The sequence below is a fragment of the Bipolaris oryzae genome (assembly GCF_000523455.1).
Source record: "Bipolaris oryzae ATCC 44560 unplaced genomic scaffold scaffold_4, whole genome shotgun sequence".
NCBI classification, from domain to species: domain Eukaryota; kingdom Fungi; phylum Ascomycota; class Dothideomycetes; order Pleosporales; family Pleosporaceae; genus Bipolaris; species Bipolaris oryzae.
Window position 1 is genome coordinate 23,609 of NW_006911280.1, and position 24,330 is coordinate 47,938.

General features: G+C 51.1%; 8 protein-coding genes across 8 annotated transcripts; 4 read left to right on the forward strand and 4 right to left on the reverse strand.

Annotated features, from left to right (window-relative positions):
* Positions 1–1,478: 1,478 nt before the first annotated feature.
* Positions 1,479–3,264, reverse strand: COCMIDRAFT_81323 (uncharacterized protein; the record flags this gene model as incomplete). The annotated part of the gene is made up of 3 exons (XM_007684683.1): positions 1,479–1,841; positions 1,892–3,147; positions 3,210–3,264. 3 exons carry the CDS (start codon positions 3,262–3,264, stop codon positions 1,479–1,481), a joined length of 1,674 nt encoding a protein of 557 aa, XP_007682873.1.
* Positions 3,265–5,170: 1,906 nt separating this feature from the next.
* Positions 5,171–5,386, forward strand: COCMIDRAFT_32065 (uncharacterized protein; the record flags this gene model as incomplete). Its single annotated transcript, XM_007684658.1, has 1 exon — positions 5,171–5,386. The coding sequence occupies one exon, from the start codon at positions 5,171–5,173 to the stop codon at positions 5,384–5,386; it is 216 nt and encodes a 71-aa protein (XP_007682848.1).
* An 884-nt stretch (positions 5,387–6,270) lies between these two features.
* Positions 6,271–7,440, forward strand: COCMIDRAFT_81693 (uncharacterized protein; the record flags this gene model as incomplete). The annotated part of the gene is made up of 1 exon (XM_007684684.1): positions 6,271–7,440. The coding sequence occupies one exon, from the start codon at positions 6,271–6,273 to the stop codon at positions 7,438–7,440; it is 1,170 nt and encodes a 389-aa protein (XP_007682874.1).
* A 447-nt stretch (positions 7,441–7,887) lies between these two features.
* COCMIDRAFT_21864 (uncharacterized protein) lies at positions 7,888–8,316 on the reverse strand (the record flags this gene model as incomplete). Its single annotated transcript, XM_007684629.1, has 1 exon — positions 7,888–8,316. The coding sequence occupies one exon, from the start codon at positions 8,314–8,316 to the stop codon at positions 7,888–7,890; it is 429 nt and encodes a 142-aa protein (XP_007682819.1).
* A 1,022-nt stretch (positions 8,317–9,338) lies between these two features.
* COCMIDRAFT_21865 (uncharacterized protein) lies at positions 9,339–11,395 on the reverse strand (the record flags this gene model as incomplete). Its single annotated transcript, XM_007684630.1, has 4 exons — positions 9,339–10,048; positions 10,108–10,501; positions 10,559–11,046; positions 11,098–11,395. The coding sequence occupies 4 exons, from the start codon at positions 11,393–11,395 to the stop codon at positions 9,339–9,341; spliced, it is 1,890 nt and encodes a 629-aa protein (XP_007682820.1).
* Positions 11,396–13,666: 2,271 nt separating this feature from the next.
* Positions 13,667–15,894, reverse strand: COCMIDRAFT_81517 (uncharacterized protein; the record flags this gene model as incomplete). The annotated part of the gene is made up of 2 exons (XM_007684685.1): positions 13,667–15,767; positions 15,830–15,894. 2 exons carry the CDS (start codon positions 15,892–15,894, stop codon positions 13,667–13,669), a joined length of 2,166 nt encoding a protein of 721 aa, XP_007682875.1.
* Positions 15,895–18,782: 2,888 nt separating this feature from the next.
* Positions 18,783–21,290, forward strand: COCMIDRAFT_81667 (glycoside hydrolase family 67 protein; the record flags this gene model as incomplete). Its single annotated transcript, XM_007684686.1, has 1 exon — positions 18,783–21,290. One exon carries the CDS (start codon positions 18,783–18,785, stop codon positions 21,288–21,290), a length of 2,508 nt encoding a protein of 835 aa, XP_007682876.1.
* A 696-nt stretch (positions 21,291–21,986) lies between these two features.
* On the forward strand, positions 21,987–23,858 carry COCMIDRAFT_81519 (uncharacterized protein; the record flags this gene model as incomplete). The annotated part of the gene is made up of 3 exons (XM_007684687.1): positions 21,987–22,046; positions 22,103–22,452; positions 22,511–23,858. The coding sequence occupies 3 exons, from the start codon at positions 21,987–21,989 to the stop codon at positions 23,856–23,858; spliced, it is 1,758 nt and encodes a 585-aa protein (XP_007682877.1).
* Positions 23,859–24,330: the final 472 nt, after the last annotated feature.

A 24,330-nucleotide genomic window follows, 5' to 3' on the forward strand; every position in this document is an offset into this window, starting at 1 on the left:
TATCGTGCTATCAGACAACAGTTGTATAATTAATTCAATCTCCTCTGTCGAGGTTTTATCGAATCCATGTGTCGCTACTAGCCAACTGACGTTGTCAGATGTGATCTATATAAGCAATCGTCTTCACCACTCACATACGTACCTAGCCCCACAACTCAGGCAGCAATGCGAGCAAACAAAACAGTCACGAAAGTCCATCGGAATCTATTCTCATGAGATCAGTAGAATGTTCGTATAATGGAAGTCCACACTGTAAGTCGTACAGGTGACTAGTATCGATATAGAAGGGGGGAGTAAACTTAAGCAGCCTTTCAGGGACACTGAAAGTTATGTGTAGAGATCTATCGTACATCAAATAGAAATCACTAAGAAAGACATGCAAAAAGCGTTGCGTTGTGCATCATGCTCCATCTCCGACGTTCATCATAAAAGCTTGGAAATTTACATTGTCTGACTAAAAAAAGAAGGGGGAATCGTATAACAATAAAAACTTTGAGAACAAGAGTGACCCAGAGTATAAAGCTGGGAGATTGCGGTGAATTTGAAAAGACTCTGAAAACGAAATACAATTGTTAGCGTGATTGAACCTTTCCCCTGGAAGCGATTTCTGGAGAGCGCTGCAGGCGGATTCGCTAGAGTCTTGATCGGTACTAGCCTCCATGACTCTTCCTTTGGCTTTTATAGCTGCTTCAAACCCAGATAGACTGTCCGCTCGTTATGTGAAGTTTACGCAACAATGGCACGTAAGAGTATACGGTGCCCCACCTGACCGAAGGGGCGCTTTCGGCGCTTACGTTCTGTAGTGAACGATATAGCCTTGCTCCAGTGTCTGTGATTCACTAGTGTGATGATCGGCGGATGGTTGAGGCTAGGATCTTCCAGAATGCTTTTGATTACGCAAGCTGCCTCAACTGCCCTTGTATTATCCGTGGACAAAAGCAGCATCAAGGCCATTGTAGGCTGATTTCAAGCTGATGAGCTTTTCTGGGCATGGATATCAACATATATATCGGTGTATTGCGCGGCTTTCCCAAATGCCAATATGGACAAGCTTGAGTGTCGAAAAGGCTTTTCCATAAGGGACTGTCGAAAATCCTGGTAACTGCTTACATGGGGGATCTAATGCGTCAAAGTTGAGAGCAGAGCTGGGCAGAACGTTTTGGTACAACTGCGCATTCAGTCTGAGTACCGTCCAGGGTTTAGGTCGCTGGCATGCCAGGCTTGGTGTTCGCGGGATTCATCGGCATTCGTCTACGGCCACCCATCGGCCAAATTTCAGTTTCTTGAACTACCGTAGAGAATCACATGCACCATGATTGAAGTGTTTCTATCAAAGCAAGCAAATCTTGCTGAGAGTTTGCGACGCCAGATTGGATACGAACCAATCAAGGATCCTCACTGTCTTGACGCTTCTTTTCGGAAGCAATGCAACATCCAATGATTCATGAGTCTATGCATCTTGGAAGCATCGAACTGGATCAATATCTACCGTTCATGCTCATAGGGGGTGGAAGAGGCGACATTATCGGCGGGTCGTTTGCAAGTGGCCCATATGGTGACGAGCCTCGCATGGGCCTAGGCTGGTACTCGTCCTGCTCTTCCTCGGGCGAAGAGAGCTCCAATAACCTCTGTGGAGATCCAACACTGAGCCCAAGTGCAGTGAGCTTCTCTTGTAGTATATTTATGACGGCGGGATTGCCGCCTCGAAAGCCAGCGAGCACTTGAGAAAGCGAATGCATAAGGTCTCTAGGACCAACATCGAAATAGGACTCATGGTTTAGTGACGGCATGATCAGCATAACGTCAGCAAGTGAGTTTGCCACGTCGAAAAGCTTAGACTCCTGTTGAAACAGTTAGCAGAGTAAGTAGCTTGGTGGTGGTTGGGTCATACCATGCCGGGTCCATGCGCCTCTACACTTTCGCGTGAAAGACTGCTTAAGTTGCTGAGCACGTTTTGGGCCACCCTGGCAGGGAAACGAAACGAAAACTCTTCGTCCTGACTTGGCTGACTGCTTAGGCTGGTAACATTGAGCGCGTGCTGCCACAGAAAAATACGCATCCATTGTTGTGTCATTGTGATATCGGCACGCTGGAGTTCATTCTCGAGACTACGGGGGTCTTCATCGCTGCTCAGCTGTTGCTGAGCTACGGCAAGTGCTCGACGAGCGCCAGCAGCATCCGCCGTTATTGTGACATCGAGAATATTGAAAAGTCGACAAAGCTGGACGAATGCAGGCGTTACGGATCCATCACGCAAGTCTTGAAGCCTCGGAAGATCTGGTGAACGCTTGAGGGTTGTCGGGACATCGTGCTGCAAGGAATGGGCGCGCTCGGTAATGAAGAGGAGCCAATAGACGCGTAAAGCACACTGTGTCTGCTCTGGATTCATGACCTGGTAGTGCGTTGGATTGTGTAGGCCAAGGACATGAGCTTTGAAAATAGCCTCTCCAAGCAGGACGGTTGAAGCATTCATTCGGCCGACGTTGGCAGAGTAAACATGCAAGAAGAAGCTGCTCAGAAGAGACGACATGGTGATGTTTTCCAGATGATCGGATTCATCTCTAGCTCTTCTTGCCTCTGACTCGAAGGCGCTGCTTGAGACGCGATAAGGGCCTTCGACCGGACTTCCCGACTCAACGTCAATAGAGAACTGGCTCACGATAGCGGCGCATATGGCAGTGGCCAATGCGTAAGCCTCTACATCGTGGGGGTGGGTGAGGAGTCGTGCAGTCAGTGTTTCGGCATCAACGACTGGCCATATGCCATAGCCACGTGCCTGGTAGATTTCGAGATACTGGGAGAGACAGGCTACCGGTATTCTCTGGGGTTCCTGGGGAGTACTGGAGAGTGTGGGACTCATAACGTCAGGCCATCCATTGGAATACGTACTGGGTTCGCCTAAGGGGGGCATTGGAGAGATGTACGGCAGCTCGTCAACGGGACTGCCGGTGTCGATGCTGGTCTCACTGGCGCTCCTCGATCTATCACAGCCAGTCTTACTGCGTTCTTGCAGTCTCCTGATGGCGGCCTCAGTGGTCCGGCGCGGTCCCTTGGGGCCGCTCTTTCCATGCGTCTTGAGATAGGTGCAGTCCCACTTGGCGGCCTCGCACCTGGCACAGGGCTGGTTGCCATCGCAGCGCACCTTTCCTGGACAGCGGAAGAAGAGGGTCAATTGTGAGCATGTGTATAGAGCCGAGACAGCGACTTACTGACGGAGCAAGGGTCACACGCCCGTCGCGTGCCTTTTCGTGGAGCCATGGCCATTTTGATAGCCAAGGTTCTAGCCTGATCTGAAGGGCAATGCTCAAGAGTGGACAGTATCGATCAAGTCGGCATAGCGGAGATAGCGTAGGGCTATCCAGGCGTCGGATGGGGATGAAGTAGCGTGTGGAGACGAACTGGGAGGTTTGTCGGAAGCTGATAAAGAGCTGCGGGAGAGCAACAACGGCATGGCCGTGCTATGAGGTGAGGTCGGGGTCAGGGCATGCGGCTGATGCTGAGAACAAAAGGTGGAGAAGGCCCTGCACGCTGGCGGCCCCCCTGTACATTGGGGCGCCGGCACCTTCCAATCAAGCGTGCGGGCAGCCGTCGGCGCCAACCGGCTCCCGATGCACCCTGGACTGCCCGAAAAACTTTCCTTCTAGAAGCTTTTTGGAACAAATTTGCTCCCTGCACGCTGCACACGGCATGGCTGCTGATACCACGCCACGACTCACCACCCCAGGGCCTCTCGCAGGCTCATCCCGTCCTCGTCGACAGAATCGATGCTTGGCCGTGTCTAAGCCTGGGCATGCGCGGCTACATTCGGGCGTCGTTGCTGGCTGCTACATGTGTGTTAGCACTACACTATGTACTGCAGAAAAAGGCTGCATCGCGGCGATACACACATCAAAACGTGTTTCAGTGACGTACTCACCCCCCAGGCCCTGGCACCGCTTACTCCGCGTATGGACTTGTCGAGTAGTTGCAACAGCGGACGTAGCCGAGAACGTGCCGGTCATCTTTCCTTACTCTTCTAGTATGCGCCAATTTCTTAGGACAAAATTAGAAGATGTGTGCGGGTGCGCATAAATGCCGCGCCACCATCCATGCCCGCTCGCTGGTCACATGACTTTGGCACAGATAACAGCGATAACCCACGTGTCTCTGTACCACCAAGCGCGCCACAGGTGCCACAGCCTGTCCTACTACTACCACTACTACATCATACTACATGTACACTACGCATACGTACTACAAAAGACAGACGCCACCCCTGTGCCTGCGCGCCTTTACAATCCCCCTTCGCCTTGCCATGCGCCACATTGCCACGCTGATATCCCATGCCTCCCTCGTGCATCCAGCCAGCTCTGCCTCCACCAAAGACACGCATCGCCTCGATTTGCTATGGTCAGCAGGAGAATTTTTCATGACATTGCTTTTGACCAGGGCTTGCGACTGACCTGCAGGCCTACCACGACTCCGAGGAGCTTATAGCTGTCTCCTGAAAGCTATTACACATCGTATTCCATGGTGCTCATGGCCACCCCAAACGTGGCGTCCACTCAACAACGTCGCAACGGTCAGAAGTCCTCGGAGTCCACGACATCACGCAATTCCAACAGGGGATACGACTTCAGCTTCCTTGGTTATACGAGCCTCTGGCATGTGCATGGATGACAAACATACTGACGTCTCAGTACTATGGCAGAATCGCTAGCGGATGCGTGCCGCCTTATCATGCGTTCTGGAGAAACAAAAATCTGGGGAAGCCACATTAACCGACGCGCTAAGCGTCCTGAAACAATATACCCATACGAGCAGTGTATCGATGATCGTACGCCTGGCAAACGTATTGGCTGAGGGGTCGGACTCGATATACAGCACGCCCAGCTAACTCGAGCTAAACGCGACGGTCTATGGCCAAGAACCAACATGAACCGAATATCGTCCACGCTGTCTCTGGATGCCCAATCACTGCACTTGTTCCTGCCTCATCTTGCATAATAAGACGAACACAACAAGTGTGCTACAACCATGTCAGCGGCGTCTCAGACAAGGATACACAGTACTTAAACAGCTTCACTTTTGCATCTGCACAAATCCAAAGTCAGTGCATCACAGGGATATAATCTCCACACTACTCCCTAAATTTCAAACCCAATTTCTACAGGACTTATTCACCTTAAACATGAAGTTCCTCTTCGTTGCAGCCCTCGCATCTGTTGTTCTGGGGGCTCCCCCAGATCCCTACCCAGCGCCCTGCGGACGATCCGACCCCTCTGGGATATGCACCACCAAGCCAACATGTTACGAAAAAGGCGGGTTCTGGGTGCAACGGGATTGCACTTTTTACAACGTACTCGACGTCGGATGCTGTTACTCTATCCCTGACAAGAAGAACTGAGTGATGCTCTAAAACGGACCTGGTGAGACACATGCCGGAGCAGATGAAAGGTTCATCCCGAGGAAGAGCAAGCTAAGAGCGTATATGTATCCAAATCGTTGGGCCATAACATTAGTCTCTAAGATATATTTTTGGCAGTCCCATTTGTATAATCGTGCTGCCCAACTGCCAACCACATTAAGCCAAACGGCCGAATGACAGGAACCGTGCACTTTGAAACTTTGCGGTCTGAGCTCGTGATAAATAATGAAAATTCTCACCATGTGCATAATCTCGGGTCTGCACCGATACGGCTATCCACCCTGACTGCCGCCCTGAAGTGTGAGTGGGGTTTTCTTGTTTTGTAACGGGTGAACGGCGGGAGTGACCGAGGTGCGATTATGTCATCAGGCCTGATTTGGCGCTCGGAAGTCATCGGAACGAAGTTCCGTTTCATTCCCGCACACTTTCCGGTCCGATGATTTTCGAATTTTGTCCCCACAACAACACTGTTGTAATACCGTTTTTGACACTACTGACGCCTCACTACGCGCCAACGAACCTGTCAAACCATCACGTCTATACTCCAGCGGAGGACTGCCTCTATCGCGTCTTCTTTCCGAAATACCCGCCAAACCGGCAAAACGTGACGACAATAACATGGACCCTGGCCTGGAGTCGACCAGCTTTTAAGCGCTTATCAAGGCGCGGGAAGCTGCATATACATTTCGACATCAAAGTCAAGTACGTCAGTCCGGGAGCATTCTACCAAATGATCAAATCCCCAGCCTATGTCCAGTAGTGTGGTTTGTCATCACGAACTGCATGGTCCGTGATGGCCTTGCACTACCTTTTCATACTGCATATACCCCTGCTTATCACTTTCCAGGAGCTTCAAGATCATCATGGCCCTTCGATCAATAGACAGTCAGTTGCTCTTAAGTGGGCCTGTGCTGTCTTGCGAATCCCAAAATGGGGAGTGTGGTGAGACAACGCCCTCAAGACTACTGAAGCGCCAGAGATCGTCAGACAAGATGCAGGAGAAGCGGAAGAAGAGCCGACAGGACAGCGCCGCGGGGTCAACACCATCTTGTCCTCTATTAGTGGCTCTGCGAGAGTATGGTCTTCTTGAGAACGTCCTTTCTTGTCTTTGCCCCGGCGACCTACTAGCGCTCCTGTTGTGCTCAAAATCTATATACCAGACACTTATCCCACAACCTGGTAGCCTAGAAAACTTGCTTGGCAAGTTAAGATGCTCCGGGAAAGGTGTCCAGATACGAAGAGAACGACATGTCAAGTCGTCCTTCTTCTATGCATACGAATGCAGTGAATACGTCGAATGTGGGGCAATAGACGGTGTCGCCGAGTCTCGTCCCTGCACGAACTGCAAAGTTACGACTTGCAACGAATGCCGAATCCATTGTGTATACCAGAGCATTTTCGAGAAGCCATGCGAAGATGACGAACTGCCCAACTACAGCGGTTTCATCCTTCTCTCACCGTCTGAGATACCCATATTGAGTCCCCACCACCTGAAAGATAATCTCACTACACCACAATGGCAAGCCCCATCACCTGCCACATCTGCACCCTATCACGATCAGGGATTTATTGATGTACCCCTTGAGGAAGAAAGCTTTGGCCCGCCCGAATGCGTCGACGACTTCCTAGACTTGAATCTTGGCACACGCACATTTGCCGGACCAGTGGCTTCAAACGTAGCCCATCCATCACCTGTCCTCCGATCATTATACCAAACTACAGAAGGAAGAAAACGCCGGTTTTGCGATGATCATCTTCCCTCGGGCATACCAAAGCAAAGAAAGGATCTTTCAGTTCACCAGTGCCAGTGCAGCCTTCGCAGTCGTTTTCTCGACCGATGGCTCTGTTTACGATGTTACGAAAACGAAGAAACGACTCTCCGTAATACATATGTTGACCATGTGGCGCAGTGCTGTTGCGGGTCAACGCATGTCAGGGAGATATGCATGTGGTGTCTCGGTGAGATCTCGCAGCCTCATACTGAAGAGGCACAAACGGACTCCGAAAACAGTCTTGATGAGCATTCTGCTTAAGTCTTGTGTAACCATGACTCAGCGAGGTTCAAGGCAAAAAGAAACCAAGTCCACTTCCCTAATGATGGCAAAATCTCTCTTGTTTAATGTTTCGAAAAGTACTTTGAGCGCTTCTCGTGCATGTACTTTGATTCTGTACTATAGCTCATCCCAAATTTCCCCTCAGCCCTTCACATATACCCCCTTGTACAATAAGTTATGAAGTATCAGAGCGAGTTTGGTACTATTACGACCACCTTTAATGAAAATCAATGTGTATTGTTTTTGAGAAAGAAAACATATCCTGTGTTGTACAAAGTGACGCAGAAATTACAAATGACCAGTGAAAGAGAAAAAGTCCCACATGCAAGTATCCCGTCCAATAACTCCACTCAAATCCGTCCCCACCGTTCTTGAAGCCAATCCCACAAAATCTCTACTAACCCCCAACGAAGCCCACTTGTCAACCTACCGCAAACACACCACCCCACCCCCCCTCTCCCTCCCCAAAATCCTCCTCATCTCTTCACCCTGCATCCTCGCCTCCACCCTCGCCTTCCCAACCACACCCCTCAGTCTCTCCATCTCCCTCCCAACCCTCGCCTCCGCCCTCCTCCTCTCCTCTCTTACCCCCGCAAGTCGCAGCTGCGCCCTCGCCAGGTTCCGCTCTAGATGCTCTACCCCTTGCTGGTCGCGCTCGCGCCTTACGCTCGTTTCTAGGCTAACGACTAAGTTCATGAGTTCGGTTTCCTGGCGGTGGTGGAGCAGGTAAGCGCGGAGGAGGGTGTTTTGGTGGGGGGTGAGGATGGAGGTTGATAGGTTGATGTTGGAGGTTGATGCTGTAGAGGGGGAGGGGGGTTCGTCGTCGGTATGGATTTGGAAAGGTTGGGTGGCCATTCTTTTTTCTTTTTTGGGTGTGGTTGTTGGGTTGGAGTTGATTTGTGGTGGGTTTGTGATGTTTACTGAGTCGTGTTGGTGGTGTTGATGCCGAATGGTCTGTGATTATTGGATGTAGTTTGGGGAAGGTTTTTTCCATGGCGTTGTTGATGTTTTTATAGAGGAGATTTTATTCTGGGATGGGCGTTTGGTGAGTGGTGAAGTGTGAGGTGTGAAGAGAAATCGCTTGGGGCTTGTGATTTAGTCAGTGAAAGGCGAAGGGAATGAGAAAAGAGTGTAGCGTGGAGTGAATTTGAATTCTTCTTCAACACTCTAGACCTTCAAAGATAAACGAATTGAAGACTTTGAGGGGTGTCCAGAGTAATGTGTGTCTTTAGTTTGGTGCATCGATGATTTTCTGCTATGATTCATCAGTGTCAGCAATCAGCTTGGAGGACTGTCGATGTTGTTCTGCAATGCCAATTCTTGTCACATGACGAATGGTTCTAGAAATACTTTACTAGGCAATAGCAAGCTGAGCTGGGTATGTTGTGTCTGAACGTATGACGAGATGCGAGAAGTGGGTCTTCCTATGTGGATCAGCGGAAATGACGTCGTAGCAAAGATAACATAAGAGGAAATCAAATAACCTCAAAAATTATGATCATTTCAATAACAGCGAAAATGAGACATGGTACTGTCAGTTGGCTTAGTCTAGACGTGAGAGCTTTCATTCAAGTTATTTTGGCTTGACCTTTGTTAGAACGCGTTAAACTAGGATGAAAGGTATTTTGATCTGCTGCTGGGTACGATCAATGCCTGTCTCGTATATTGACAACTTCTGGATAGGTCTCAGTCACTTCACATGCCAAAGTCAACAAGGTAAACATAAAGCGTTCAGTATGGTGAGAGCTTCAGCTCATTCATGCTTAACTACAAAAGCAATTAGGTATCTACAATCGTTTGAAATCCATACACAACATCATGTACATATACACGACTTGCGTATTCATCGTCCCAGGTTCATTATTACAACACGCAACCTAAGTCCTGACGTGCGCCTCAACGTTGTGTCCTGCAATGCCCTCTTCAGTCTCACCAACACGCTTGCGTTGTGGGCCAACATAAGTCGAGTCGGGAAGCATGTTGAGAGCATCTTCCTGCTTGTCAGTCTTGCGCTGGTGGAACCAGAAGAGGATGCCACCGCAGAACGCCAAGATAGCAACAGTGGTGTAGTTCCACACCAGCAGGGGGTCTTCAGACAGCGACACGAAAGCCTGACCAATGGCGTTGGAGAAGGCGCTCATGAAATGGAAGTATGAAGTAACAAGGGAGCGCATGTTCTTCGGTGCCTTGGTGAAAGCAAATTCGAGACCGGTGATGGAAGTGAAGATCTCAGAGAAACCGACAAGGACATAGGGAACGGACTGCACCCAGACGTTGATAGGGGCAGGGTCGTCGCAGCTGTTCATGAACTTGCCGCAAGGACCGGTCTTATAGATGTAGTGCTGAATAACAGCTGCAGACACCATGGCGAAGGAAGCGAGGATGAAACCAAAAGCCATGCGCTTGATAGGTGTAAAGCGGATATTGGCTTTGCGGAGGGCTGGATACAGGAAATTGTCGACAATTGGGATGAAAATGACGAGAGAGATGGGGTTCAGGTTGGTGATGACATCGTTGGGGACACCGTTACGTGTCATGGTAGCAGCCTGCGAGGTGAGATTGTTGTTCATCTGGTTGTACGAGAGCCCTTTTCACATTATTAGCTCTTGAGTTTGGCAAAAGGGCTGAGCCCAAAGAGAGACTTACAATAAAGTGGGATCCAGGTGAAGCAAGAGCAAGCCCTCAATCCACGAGCGACTTGGTCGACCCAAGCGTCATCAAATTGCATCCAGCTTGGCTTGTTGCTGCCAAGGTGGCTGGGCTTAACATCTTCCCAGAAGTTGTCGGCTTTGAAGTTTTTGCGAGTCTGAACAGGGTTGATCGACCACTTGCCCTTGAGTGCGAGTCCCAAAAGCTTGATGGCGCGGATGAGGACAGATCCGGTGGGTGGGGTACGGTGGTACTTGTTGCGGCATACCCAGAGCACGATAGGGCACAAGCAGAACATGATCGTAGGGAGCAACCAAGCGCACCAGAAACCAACGTACTTTTCGACGTAGACCATGGAAATTTGACCGGTGAGGGCACCGGTATTGATGAACTGAGCGACTGTTAGGGCAAGATCTTTTTTTTTTAGCTGTGTTGACTAGCAACTTACCATGTAAAAGTACAAAAAGATACGGGAGATGGTGATGTTGGGGTCCGAAATGACACGCGCGCCCGTCTTAGGGTCAATGATAACACGAGGCTTGCTTTGGCGGTATTGTTCAGCGATCAAAGGCGAGATGTTGGCTTTGAAAGCTCCAGTTCCAAAACCAAGAGTAATGACACCAAGAATGAATGGGCCAATGGCATTGCCGCTAGTCAAAACAGGAGGAATGGCGGAGATGATAAGCAGGATGTGACCGAGAATTGAGAAGGCGATGGCGACGAAGATGGTGTTGAAACGACCAAGGTACTCATCAGCGATGATGGCGCCGATAATGGGCGTGGTATAGGCCCAGAAAGAGTTGAATTGACCGATACCAAAGGAGGCTCGTTGGCCCATGTCAAGTGCTCCAGGCTGACCCTCTGATCTTGGGTCACGACCGGTTGTCTGCACAACACCGTCGATCACAGGAAGAGGCTGCTGGATGAAGTTTGTGTCTTTTGAGAGTCAGTAAAGAGATTAAGAAGTGCGATTCAATCTCAACTTACACAGCACTTGACAACCATAGTAGCCGAAACGCTCACAGAGCTCGACAAAAGCAATGGTGAAGGCGGTCCATGGAATCTTTCCAGAAACACGAGGAAGAGTCTTCAGTTCCTCCTCGGTGGGCTCCTCACCCTCCAGGTCAGCCTCAAAGACTTCTCCTGGGTACTCGTGGTCGTTGGACGAAGGCGAGCGTGTCTCAGAGAGGGCACGCTTCTCATCGAGTTCATAGAGGGGCTTGGCAGTCTCGGGCTTGTGAGACATGGCCATGTCAACGTCGTTGGAGCCAGCATTTGCCGCCATGATTAGCAGATGTTGTCGCAAATTCCAACCAGGGGATGAGAGGAGCGAGCTGATGCTGCTCTTCCTGCGAGGGCACCGGGCACTCGGTTTCAATTATACTCGAGAATTCCCGTCTCGGGTGTAGTAAACGAGCGGCAAATAGCAGTCCTTGTGCCCAGCGCGGTCTTGGTATTCCTTGTGGGTTCCTCTATCAAGCAGGTGTCCAGATGCCTAGTCTAGTGGGAATCTGCTCCATGGTCAAGACCCAACACCAAAGGCCCGCCTGCGCTGGCCGCTTTCAGCACCAGCTTGTGACTTGAACGAATTGGGGGCGACGCCGAAATCAACCACGCAGTTAAGCTTTTCACCGCTTTCATAGGTGTTGATTGGAGCCAAGATTCAATGGGGACTGGGTGTAACGGCCTAGGCGATGACTTGGATACAGTGCTTAGGAACTTGGCGACACTGCCGATCCCACATACAACGCCTGCAAGATAGATGGTTCGGCCATTCACGCTCGTGTGTCCTGAGACCCCCCTAGCTCTTCTCTTATCGTGACAACGCGCGCTGTGCCACAGCTCCCGTGCGACGCTGATAACCAAAGCTTACCAGTGCAGGCATCATCGCGAAGCCTTCAGCTTCGGCCCGTAAGGAAAAACCAAGTGCAGCAAAAAGAAACCTTGGACGTCAAAGCAAGCGCCAATGCTACTACTATGTAGGACGACTACATAGTAGTATATAGCGCAATTTACTGTGTCCTATGGACGCAAATTTTGCCGCCGCGCTGCCATGGCGCCCAGCCTTCCGCGCCGCTGGGCGCCCGTCTTTGCCCCTCTCCACTCGCCATGTCCGCCTCGGTTTGTGGCACTTCACGAGCCAGCCATGCTGCCATCCCAATGTAACTCGGCCATACCCGAACAGGCAGCTCGATGGCCTGACGCCATGTATCCATATTCCATGTGAGAAGGCTCCTCCAATGGCTGCGCAGGTGAGTTTCGAGAAGGGGGGGTTGTGCAGTACGGCGCGGCGCCGACCCTTCTCAAGCTTATCTCCGCTTGACAGAACAGGTCAAGATGGCCGAGCAGGCTGACGGCGAGGCTTCGTTTGTCGGCGGAAGCTTTACCTGGCGCAACATCGTGGAGAGATATTTTCTGCTATGGAATTACCGCTGGCTTGACCCGCTGCTTTCCCGTGGCCTTGGCACAAGAGTTAGTTGATTGTTGTCTGGTCGGACCATCCTCTCAATAGCATCTGGCAGTTCCTAAACGAGGATATCACGCGCTCACATGCCCCAATGAGGGCGTGGTCCTCACCTCACAATATCACCATGAGCAGGATTTGGCTTGGCCGAAGGATGAAGGTGGGCAACCGCCCCAGCCACAGCATCATTTTCCCCCCAACAAACCCTTATCGCCCAGGCCAGTAAAACTCAAGCTGTTTGAGCGTAAACGGCGTTCCCGTCGTTACCGTTTATACCTCGCTATGTCTGCAAGAGAATCATCATGGAAGGCTTGGCATGCTCCAACTCCCCACCACAGCAGGAACACCACGAGTCATGCCCTCGTTATCATGAGCTGGCCTTAACATTTCTGGAACAACACAAGTCCAGATAGCGATTCTCGATCCTGATGCCTGTGTTACTGGTCAGCCAACATCAACATTATCATCTTATGATCCCATCGCCTTAAGCCACCATCTCAATCGCACCTAACTTCCCTTACCTAACAACCAATCCCAGTACCCCATCCATCCAACCCCCCCGTCCCGCCCCGCCAAGCTCCCCGCCCAGAAATGGGAAAAGAAGAACGGTTAACTAAGGGTAAGCGGGATGCACCGAGGAGCGGGTGCCTGAGGACAAGCACGGATATACATGGGCTTTGTCTCGGGAATACAAGGGCGTGTCCTGTGTCTTGCTTTCCCGGTTGATACCCGAGTGCCTGGGTAGCGGGCGCAGCGCGCTTAGTGGGGGGTGCGGATTGAGGGGTGGCTAGGGTATGGTGAAGGTGTTGACGGGGATGTTGGTGGTGAAGGGCCTGATTTTTGGATTGGAGAGATGGTGAGGTTGTGTGTGTGTGTGGAGTGTGAATATCCGCTACAGTCGTATCTTATGTGAAGAATCAGCAAGGCTGCTTCAATTCACACTGGTCGTCACAATCGTCGATATAATTCTTCACGAGATAAGTAAGACTGAAACAAAGTGGTTCTCAATAGGTATCATTAGACATTTATCAATACTACATAGCAAGTCCTATCTTGCCCACTCGAATAAATTCTCAACTAGCAACACATTTTTTAGTTACCAATGGGGGTAGTGCTCAAAGGCTCACCCTTGGACCAGTGGTTGATCCAGTTGAAAATCTCAGTGTGCCAAACCAAGCTGTTCTCCTGCTTGAGGACCCAGTGGTTCTCATCGGGGAAGTTGAGGAAGCGACTGGGAATACCGCGCGCCTGGAGGATGTTGAACAGGCTGATACCGTCGCTCTCGGGTAGACGGTAGTCGAGCGTGTTGTGAATGACGAACTGGGGGGTAGACCAGTTGGCAATGTGGTTCTGGGGGTTCCACTGGCGGTAGGCGGGTGAGTCCCAGATGTTGCCGGCGTAGTCGTGGCGGATGAACCAGAGCTCCTCGGAGGCCCAGGCTCCCTCGGTGTTGGAGATACCGTCGTGAGTGACGAGTGCCTTGAACTCGTTGCCGAGGTCGTTGGACTGGATCCAGTTGGTCATGTATCCACCGTACGAGGCACCGGCGGCAATACCGTTCTTGGTGTCGATCCAGGTCAGGGTGGAGTTGACATAGTTCCAGGCATTGACCAGGTCTTCGTATGGCCAGCTGCCCCACTCGCCCTGGATAGAATCGATTAGGTACTGTCCAAAACTTGTAGAGCCAGTTGGGTTAGGTGCGACGACGATGTAGCCTTGGTCGGCCCAGACCTGTGGGTTCCAGCGGTTTGACCAGCTGTTGCCCCAGTTGCCTTGAGGGCCACCGTGAATCAGGAAAGCAAGGGGGTAAGTAACGTTCTCTTGGTAGAAGGTAGGCTTGACAACGTAAGCCTGGAGTTGCTGCTTGAGCTCGGGGTTGGAGCCGTTGAAGAAAATCTCAGAGACAGTCTTAGAGCTGAGACCAGCCAAGTTGGGGTCAATCTGAGAAGCGTCGAGAAGCGTCTTCTTGTTGCCATCGGCGAGGATGTACCATTCACTGGGAGTCCAGATAGCGGTGGCGGCAACGAACAGTGAACCGTCGGGAAGCAGAGCAAATGCGGAAACGGAAGTATTTCCTGTCAGCGGCTCGGGAACGAACTTCTCATCTGCAGTGATTGGGAAGTTGAAGATCTTATTGCGGGCATAGTCATCAGCAGTGACGTAGATTGAAGAGTCATCGTGGGCCCAAGTAAGGGGTCCCTGCACCCAGCGGTCAAAGCCCTCGCTCAGGCTCTTCCAGTTGCTAGCGGCCACACCTTGGCCCTCGACAGCAACGTCGTAGATGTACAGCTTGAACCTGTCCGACTCATAGTAATCCTCGTCTTGCTGGACATATGCGAGCTTGCGGCTGTCACCGGAGAAAGATGGCAGACCAGAAGCACCCTGGTGTCCAGCCTTGAAGGCCTCAGAGTCAGGGCCGTTGAGAGCAACGGGAGCCTCATTGGAGGCAAAGGCACCGGCGTATAAGTAGGACGCAGTGTAGTTGGCCTTGTTGAGATGAGGAGCCTTGCTAATGAAAGCATAAATGGAGCCATCGGGACTGATGTCATAGTCGCTCGAGTCACCGAAAGGCTGGACGGGAGTCTCAGGCTGAGTAGTGGTGAACTTAATACCACTTTGGACGTTGCGCACGCCAGCGCCAGAGAGAGCATAGCTGCTGTTCTTGGAAAGGGTACCAGCAAAGAGCTGGTAGCGGTTCTTGGTCAGCCAGGTATCCCAGTGGCGGACATAGATATCCGAGTAGTAACGGGCAGTTGAGGTCTGCTTGACTTCGGTCTCGGGGTTGACTGCAGTGCCATTGGGGTAGGCCAAGCTGTTGACCAAGAAGTGCAAGTCACCAGTAGAGGTGTTGGCGACCTTCAAGCCAGAATATGGTGCATCCAGAGAAGCTACAAGAGTGCTAGCGCTTGGGTCCTTGATGTCACCAATCCACAGTGTGACACCGCCTGGGATTTCCTCATTGGTGCCATTGATATAGATGATGCCAGTCTCGGTGCCAGGAATCCAGGCCACTTCATTGACCTCGCTGGGATCGAGGCCCGATTCGGTGACCTCACCGGTCTTGAGATCGATGAGGTTCAGGCCAGCCGTGCGCGCATGTTTCTCGAATGAGTACTGCGTGTACGAGAATAGCGCGACTGAGCCATCTGGACTGGGGTTGGCGGCAGCGCGGCGTACGGTGCTAAGAAGCAACCTGTAGGTTCATTAGCTTTCTATCACTGGGAGGATGTAGTTGTAGAGAGAGAAAAGACGCACTCGGGTGTGAACGCGCACGCGCCAGTAGCAGCCAATGCTGCGGCAACACTGAGGTAACGAGCCATTGTATATGCGACCAGCTTCGTAAAAGCTCAATTGGACGAGGTCGATGACCAGACAAAGGCCATGCAGGGCATCCAAATTATTTGTACAAAGAGCTGAGCTCGAGACCCCTGCTGAAGGGCATGTTGCCATCCGATCTACGTCCTTTCGGGACCGGTACCTGAAGTGACGATGCCATCATTCCTTAGGCAATACAGTAGCGACTAATCCACAGACGTCAAAAGATGGACGTTTTGCACCATATCTCCTGCCCGATCGGGGCTAGATGCGCGGGGACGAAAACAAGCTCGTCCTAGGTGGATTACTAGAAAGCATATTTCCGCGTCGTCCTATCGCAACTCGGTCCACTTGAGAGTCGCTGGATGGACCGACTTGGCGTCCGTAGCCGTGTATCCTCTGTGTGCAGCTCCACCAAGCTCTTGTCCCGATTGGTGGCGCATGTGCACAGCTCACGCTAGTTATGAACTAATTTGTGGCGGATAAACGGCGCACCCAAAAGGGCAGGTCGAAAAAAAAGTCCAACACGAGGTCGCACACAGATCCTCCACATCCACGGTGCTGGCCAGTAGCTGGAATGCATCCTCGCGGAATTGAGAGGGCGGGACTGCATGATTTTTCTGGGCATCCTCGGTCTGGCTGGGGCCTTTTGCACGCCTAACATGTCCGTGAGCAGATTGACATCTATACCTGCCTTGACAGGCCTAGACATGGCTCGATTCGATTGCATCTTCGTGTCAGCATATTACATCTTCGGCTGAACGGTCGTCCCATGTCGCATATAATACCCGCACTGTGGTGCCCTCTATCCAAGTAAAATAGTCCTTATCTTCTATACATGTATGTGGATGTTGGGTATGCGAAGGAAATCTTGGTAAAACTACAGCTCTTGGCTACCCAGGTACCTGGGAGATGGGCTCTGGATGCGAGTTTGTTTTTCGCTCGTGAGTTCCCGTAGGAACTACATCCATACGCCGATCTATCTTTGCCTTTTTTTTTCAATAGTCGCCTTTAGGCCTCATTACCTTCGGTGTACGGTCAGAAAATCGTGCAGTGTCCCTGTCTGGAAGGCAAGCCGTCGGTTGGTAGGTACGGAAAATGATCCATTTACCCCGAGTGTACGTGTTTACTCCATGCTGGGTCGCAATCAGACAAGACCTCGCAGAGAAAACTAGGTATTTATCACTATTTGATCATCAAGTCTTCGTATTCGCGCTTCACAAGAAAGCTTATTATTGGGTGCGCTGCCATGTGGGCGCTATCCGAAGGTGACAGCGGTACGGGAGTAGCCGTATCAACGTCTCATCTGGACGCCAAATTGCGAAGATATCAGCCAGGGAAATCATTCAAGAGATTGAGTCGGCATAGCAAACTTGTGAAGACTACAGGGAAGATGCTGCTGGTTCCCCGCGACCCACTGGCCACAACCGAATCATTGAGAGTCCCCCACATCAATACATCTATGTATCTCGGACCAGACTTGCCTGGATCTTTTGATTCGGAATGGAGATGTCGCTTCGCCGTGGTAGTTGCTGGGTTGTACTAGTATGCTCTTGTTCTAGTATTTGAGTACTTATCGGTACTCACCTGTATTTTGGATCAACACCCTGCTGGCCTTTGGGAATTGAAGTCTTAGTTAACTCGTTAGCCCAATATCCCAACTCTTACAGGTCTATTTTGTCTTATGGTCGAGCAATTACGTCTCAACAAAGTTTCCTGTAAACCTTGGCGCTTATGTCACAGGCGGCTCATCGGAGACCGGATTTACTTTATGGCAAGCATGCGATCGCCTTAATTTGAACCAGGTTTCCGGGTACTGCGATCTAGTGTCTACTAATTTGATGCTACGCGAGGACGATAGAAATAAGCATCATGCGGTTCTTGATGTCGATGTCGCTTAGCTGTATGTTACCAGTGACTTTTACAAAGGAAAGCTTCAGACATAGGAGCTTTGTGTAAATCAACAAAAGTATCGAGTCAGCGTCGGAATTGAGGTGTATCACACTACAAGTATAGCAGCCTATTATCCTAGTATTAGATAGGGGAATCGCATACAAAGAACAGAATTGGTATGTTATCTTCTTTTGAGCTCGCGAGATACATTGACACGTGGTATAGCTCCGATAATTATTCGGGTTCGAGATTTGAGCTCATGCATTGCCGTCTATATTCGTTTTTTGTACGAGTCGTTATCAGTCAAAGTTCCGCGCTGGTCCGCGTGGTGAAAGCCCATTCACGACATAGTCCGACCACCTCTTGAGGAAAAGAACGCGTTGCAACTGTGTAGGCGGAAAATCTCAAGGGATTACTAAGGTGGATGATGTGTTGCTTGCAGGTCGTAGTAGTTTAAACGATATCCGAAGTCGGTGGTTGTGTTGCGCCTTCCTCTCGAAGTCACGATGCCACCACCTCTTTCCTCGTCGTCCTTGCCACCACCTTATTTTGCATCAAGTACTGTTATCACCACCTCTGTGTCATCAACTAAATTTTCCACGCAAACCGGTATCTCGTAAGCTTTGAAGGAACGCCTCCGTACGGTGAAATGCGCGGTGCTCAAAAATTGCCACTTTGGTCATGAGACATTACGAGACGCTGATCATTTATTTTCCCCGCGTTATTTCTCCACAATTCCTCCACTGAAGTGCAATTGACCCCTCCGCACACTTGACAAAGCCGGAAATGACGCTTACTTGCTGACCAGCTTTTAGCCTGAAATACGGCTCTTCCCATTCGATCTTAGACACTCGGTTCGAATTGTAGCGATAGATACTACCCTGATCAGACTATTGACGTATCCATGTTTATCGAAACTGAAGATTTTGGCAGAGTATAAATTGCTTGCAATGAGGCAGTATGGATCTCGAAGATTCCTTACGACATATTGAACACGACCATGCGGTTGTCACTCACAACGCTACTTTGGGCCATCGGTGGAGCCCTCGCCGAGGACGGCTCCCAAGGCTGGTTACGATATGCTAGGATTCCAAATGGAGCATCCATTCAATCGGTACCCTCAATAATCATCGCACTAAATAGCACACGGGTCAGTCCCGTGTATACAGCCGGTCAAGAACTTCAGAGAGGTGTCCTAGGCACCACCAGCAAACAACTCAAAGTGAGCACAACCGCCAGCCAGAATCAGTCAGCCATCATCGTCGGGACTACCGAAGCTTATAGTAAGGCATACGGGGATGTTGGTGGATCTGAAGACTTGGAAGATGATGGATTTTACCTCAGCATAAGCCCAGAAAAAGTCATTATCATCGGCCAGAATGAGCGTGGTGTTTTATACGGTGCATTCGAATACCTGTCGCAGCTCGCACAGAATAAGATTACATTTGGATCCAAAGTTTACAATCCTCAAGCGCCGATTCGATGGGTCAACGAATGGGACAATCTTGATGGCAGTATTGAGCGGGGCTATGCTGGTCCGTCCATCTTCTTCCGGAATGGGTACGTAGTCGACAACACTACTCGCATCGCTGAATACGCCCGACTACTGGCGTCGATTCGCGTAAACGGCGCTATTATCAACAACGTCAACGCAAATGCTGCTCTACTCAATGATCGCAATGTAGCCGGTCTTGGCAGGATTGCAGATGCCATGAGACCATGGGGAGTACGAATTGGCATTTCACTCAATTTTGCATCTCCCCAGCAATCCCTGGGCACTTTCGACCCACTAGACCCCAGGGTTGATGCTTGGTGGACGAACATCACGAATCAAATCTATTCAAAGGTTCCCGACATGGCAGGTTATTTGGTGAAAGCTAATAGCGAGGGCCAGCCGGGACCGCTGACATATAACCGCACTTTGACAGATGGAGCGAACATGTTTGCAAGAGCTTTGAAACCCCATGGCGGGGTAGTCATGTTTCGCGCTTTTGTATACGACCACAATCTCAGCCCGGCAAATTGGTACGCGGACCGGGCGAATGCACAACTCGAGTTCTTCCAGCATCTCGATGGAAAGTTTGATGAGAATGTCGTTGTGCAGATCAAATTCGGGCCTATCGACTTCCAAGTCCGCGAGCCGCCCTCCCCGTTGTTTGCATCACTACACCACACTAGCACAGCAATTGAGCTCCAGATCACACCCGAGTACTTGGGTCAAAACTGCCACTTGGTGTATCTCGCACCTCAATGGAAGGAAATTCTAGACTTTGACATGAGAGCCGACAGCATTGAATCAAAAGTTAAGGACATTGTCAATGGAAAGCGTTTCAAACGACCACTGGGTGGATATGCTGGCGTCTCTGGCGTTGGCTCCAACACGACATGGCTGGGAAGCCATCTTGCCATGTCGAACCTGTATGCCTTTGGACGACTAGCCTGGGATGCGTCTAGCGGCTCAGAGACGATTCTTCAGGACTGGATTCGACTGACATTTGGGTTCGACCAGGACGTTCTGGACACCGTCACAGACATGTCTATGAAGTCGTGGCCTGCATATGAGAACTACAGTGGCAACCTGGGTATCCAGACTCTGACGGATATTCTCTACACCCACTACGGGCCGAACCCAGCTTCTCAAGATGGCAATGGTTGGGGTCAATGGACGCGCGCTGACGGCTTGGGCATTGGCATGGACCGCACGGTACGAAATGGTACTAAGAATGCCGGACAGTACCCGCCCGAGATTGCACGGATATGGGAAAACATTGAGCTGACTCCGGATAATCTTTTGCTTTGGTTCCACCATGTGCCATATACACATCGGTTAAAGTCCAACAAGACGGTTATTCAACACTTCTACGACGCGCATTATGAGGGAGCGCAGACGGCGCAGGAGTTTGTCCGCCAATGGGAGTCTCTGGAGGGTAAGATTGACAAGGAGCGGTTCGAGCAAGTCTTGTTCAGACAGACGTATCAAGCTGGACATGCGCTCGTGTGGCGCGACGCCATCAACCAATTCTACTCGAACCTGTCGCGGATACCAGACGAGGCCAAGCGAGTGGGCAATCACCCGTACCGAATTGAGGCTGAGAGCATGACGCTACAGAACTACAAGTCGGTCGCAGTGAAGCCATTTGAGACGGCGTCTGGATTCAAAGGCATTGTAACGACGTCGAATGGGGCGACTGGTGTAGCGAAAGCCAAGGTGCCATTCGCGAGCGGGAGGTACAATGTGGCGGTTAACTACTGGGACGTGATTGGCGGCAGGGCAAAGTATCAGCTTAGTCTGGGGAACCGGACCATAGGATTGTGGACGGGCGACCTGGAGGACAGGCTGGGCCACGAGCCATCCGCGTATCTCGATGGGCATTCAGCGACGAGGATCACGTTCCGGAACGTGTGGGTGGAGCGGGGAGAGGAGGTGCGCATCACTGGACAGGCGAACGGAGCCGAGGCAGCGCCTGTCGACTATGTTTCCTTTTTGCCATCGGGGATTGTTGACTGATGAGAGGACTGGGACAGGGAGACAGACAGGGAGCAGTAGGATAGATAATGGCAGATTAATGAATTTGGTCGCAAACGCACCGAGATCGCATACACGGGGGCCGTCGGAAGGCCTTGGCGTCATTTCCCCTGCAGGGATGCCCCGTGCGCTTCCCGCCGCGCTAGACTACTTGGGGCGTCGCATCCCCTTTTCCCTCGTTCGCCGACAAGGACAGACAGCCCACGACAATCGCCGCCGTTGGTGGTTTGGCGACGGCCCAAGGCGCACACGACATGCGTCCGTAGATGCCTGCATGTTGCCTTAGTGACTATCACTGTAACACTTACGCTGCGAGGGAAAAAGCAACACCCCCAGCTTGTGTGTGACGCCCACCCCGACCGCCCAGCGCCGCAAACGTCTTTGATAAACACTGGGCTGAGGCGCTTCGCCGTCACACCTCTCTCCCCTTTCCTTTCCCCTCGCCCTCCAAGCCCACCTTAGGCCACCGAGTATCCGGCGGGCACGCAAAAGCCTGGGATCCGTGCCGTACGCCGTTGCTGCACAATGTGACAAGCCCTCCGCCTCGACCAAGTCTTTCCAACTCAATAGCAGCGCCCGCTGCCATTCTTCCAAAAAAAAAGTCTTTCCGGCCTGCACCAGCAATCCCTCGGTGCCTTGTCTATCGCACTTGCAGCCTCGCCATAGCACCGCGAGTTGATGGCGCGCCCGAGTACCGTCGCCGCTCGATGCGCAGCGCTAGGGACATCGATCGCCCAGGTTAGAACTGCTTCGCATGTTCATCATCCCACCCCTTGCGCTAATATCCGATCCAGATCATCCCGGACATCAGCAGTTTTGCGCGCAAAGTCCGCGATGCCAGACATGATCTCAATGCCATCAACACCAATTTGATCATTATCAAAACAGGCCTAGGCATTGCCCAGGATGACTTTTCGACAAAGGCCGCCGGGCTACCCCAATCTCTTGTTGACGCAGTAACACGCGTCATCGATTCTTGCGACGACACCAGTGATCGTCTCCAAAAGGCCTTTCTCAAACTCTCTTGCAGCGCAAACCCAAAGGACGATTGGCGGGACCTTCGAGACGGGCCTTTGGTTAACCTTCGTTACGATCTGGACGCATCAAAAGTCATCCTGGAGCTGTCTCTGGACTATCTCGCCCTGTAAGTGCTGCCATTCCCCGTGAGAGTTCCCAATGCCGAGGTTGCTTACGACCCACAGATTTGGTCAGCAAGATACCCTGGACGCTCTGCTCCAGAATTATGTCAGCGACTTGATCACGCACAGCGATGATCTCTTGAAGCGAACAGATACAGATGAGATTCATGTTAACCAAACAGCACGGGAAACACTTTCTGCGCTACTTCAGGCTGTTCGCTTACTCCGGTCATGTATTACGGCCGTGTCAAAAGAAGGAACCCCAACGACAACAACGCAACCAGCAAAGAGATCAGTAATCCCGCGGCCAGATTCGCTAGAACCCGTTCTGGGCGAAACCTCTCGAAGCGGAAGGAAGAGTCCTAGTGGTAGAAAGAGTCCGAGTGCCCAGAGTTCGTCCCATGCAAGCATGAATGATAGTGGCATTGGTACATGGCTAGCCAATGTCCCGTCTTTTGAAGATGCGCAACCCCTCTCGTATTCTAACATTGAGCAATCGTCAGTGTTGCGTCTTGTAGTGCCTTCTCTACAGGAGCCAACTACCCCATCACGCGGTACCTTTTACACTGAAGACTGCGCCTCCTCCGCCCAAACCCTCGTGGCACCAGAATCGCGACTGAAGAAATCATACAGCTGGTGTACCGACCTATCAGGGAAGGCAAGCACCCGGTTGCAGCTCGCATCAAGCTATGCATCGCGACATGCATCAAAATATGCGTCCATTGTTTCTGGCTCAGATGTATCAATCATCCATAAGAAGATCACCTCAGACCGAATAGCCGTTACAAAAGGCAAAAGAAAAGAGCTGGAGCCCCGCCAGAGGGAGGCCGTTGACCGCATCCTGGCAAACATACCTGCAGAAGCAACAGCTGCTGAAGTAGAAAGAGTCATTTGGGAAGGAGCGACCCCAATGGCACCGCATCCCGAGTTTGGATTCTTCTTCATGAGAGCAGCCTACGAAATGTCCACGGAAATATTGCCTCTTCTAATGGAGTTTGGAGCAGATCTCACTCGGAAAAACGTCGCACCAACGTCATACTATACTGCTGTGCATGCCGCCACATTAGGATGTCAACTCGATACAGTACGATACCTCGCTTCCCAGGGCCATTCACTCGACACGCCCGACTTTCACGGCGAAACTCCCCTTCACCTCGCTCTCCGGACGCCTGGAGCGTCGGCAATAGCAAAGTACTTGGTAGAAGCCGGTGTAGATGTCAACTCGGAATCAAGAGCTGGACAAACGCCGCTACAGGTAGCTCTCAAATCAGCTGGACTGGAACCTCGAGACCGAAGCGTGTTGATTGCGCTACTAATTGCACATGGAGCCGAGGGTGAGGCAGAGGTCAAGAGAGTAATGGAGTGCAGGAGGGGTAACGAGAAGGGGAAAAGCGTCCTCGGGCTAACTTGACTTTGAACAGGTGGTCCGTGATCGGGTCTCGCATAATTTTTTCTTGTGTAATGTTCGTCATGCGACTGTGTCGCCCCAAACTAAATAGCATCCTGGTCGCATCTTGCTTGGATGGGCTTGGCATTTTTGGTTATACATTGGTTTTATTAGGCTAGCGAGGGGCAAACATGGACAGATACCCAATAACCTTTATTGCACTATCGCTGTTGGCATGTTCGCAGAACTCAGGAGCGATACCTGGACCAAGCCACGCCTGTATTTTAGAAGCGGCTATGGTTATGCTGGCGGCAATAAAATTGGCTTGGAACCCTGATTTTTAATCTTATTTTCTCTTAGACTGTATAGAAATTCAACCAAAAGCTCCGCGATTATGAGTCGTTTCCGCACAAGGTCCTACAAAAAAGAAAAAACACAGTAAATTGGCAGTGGAAAAGCATTACTCGTGAGTATGTGCAATGGATGTGTGGCGGAG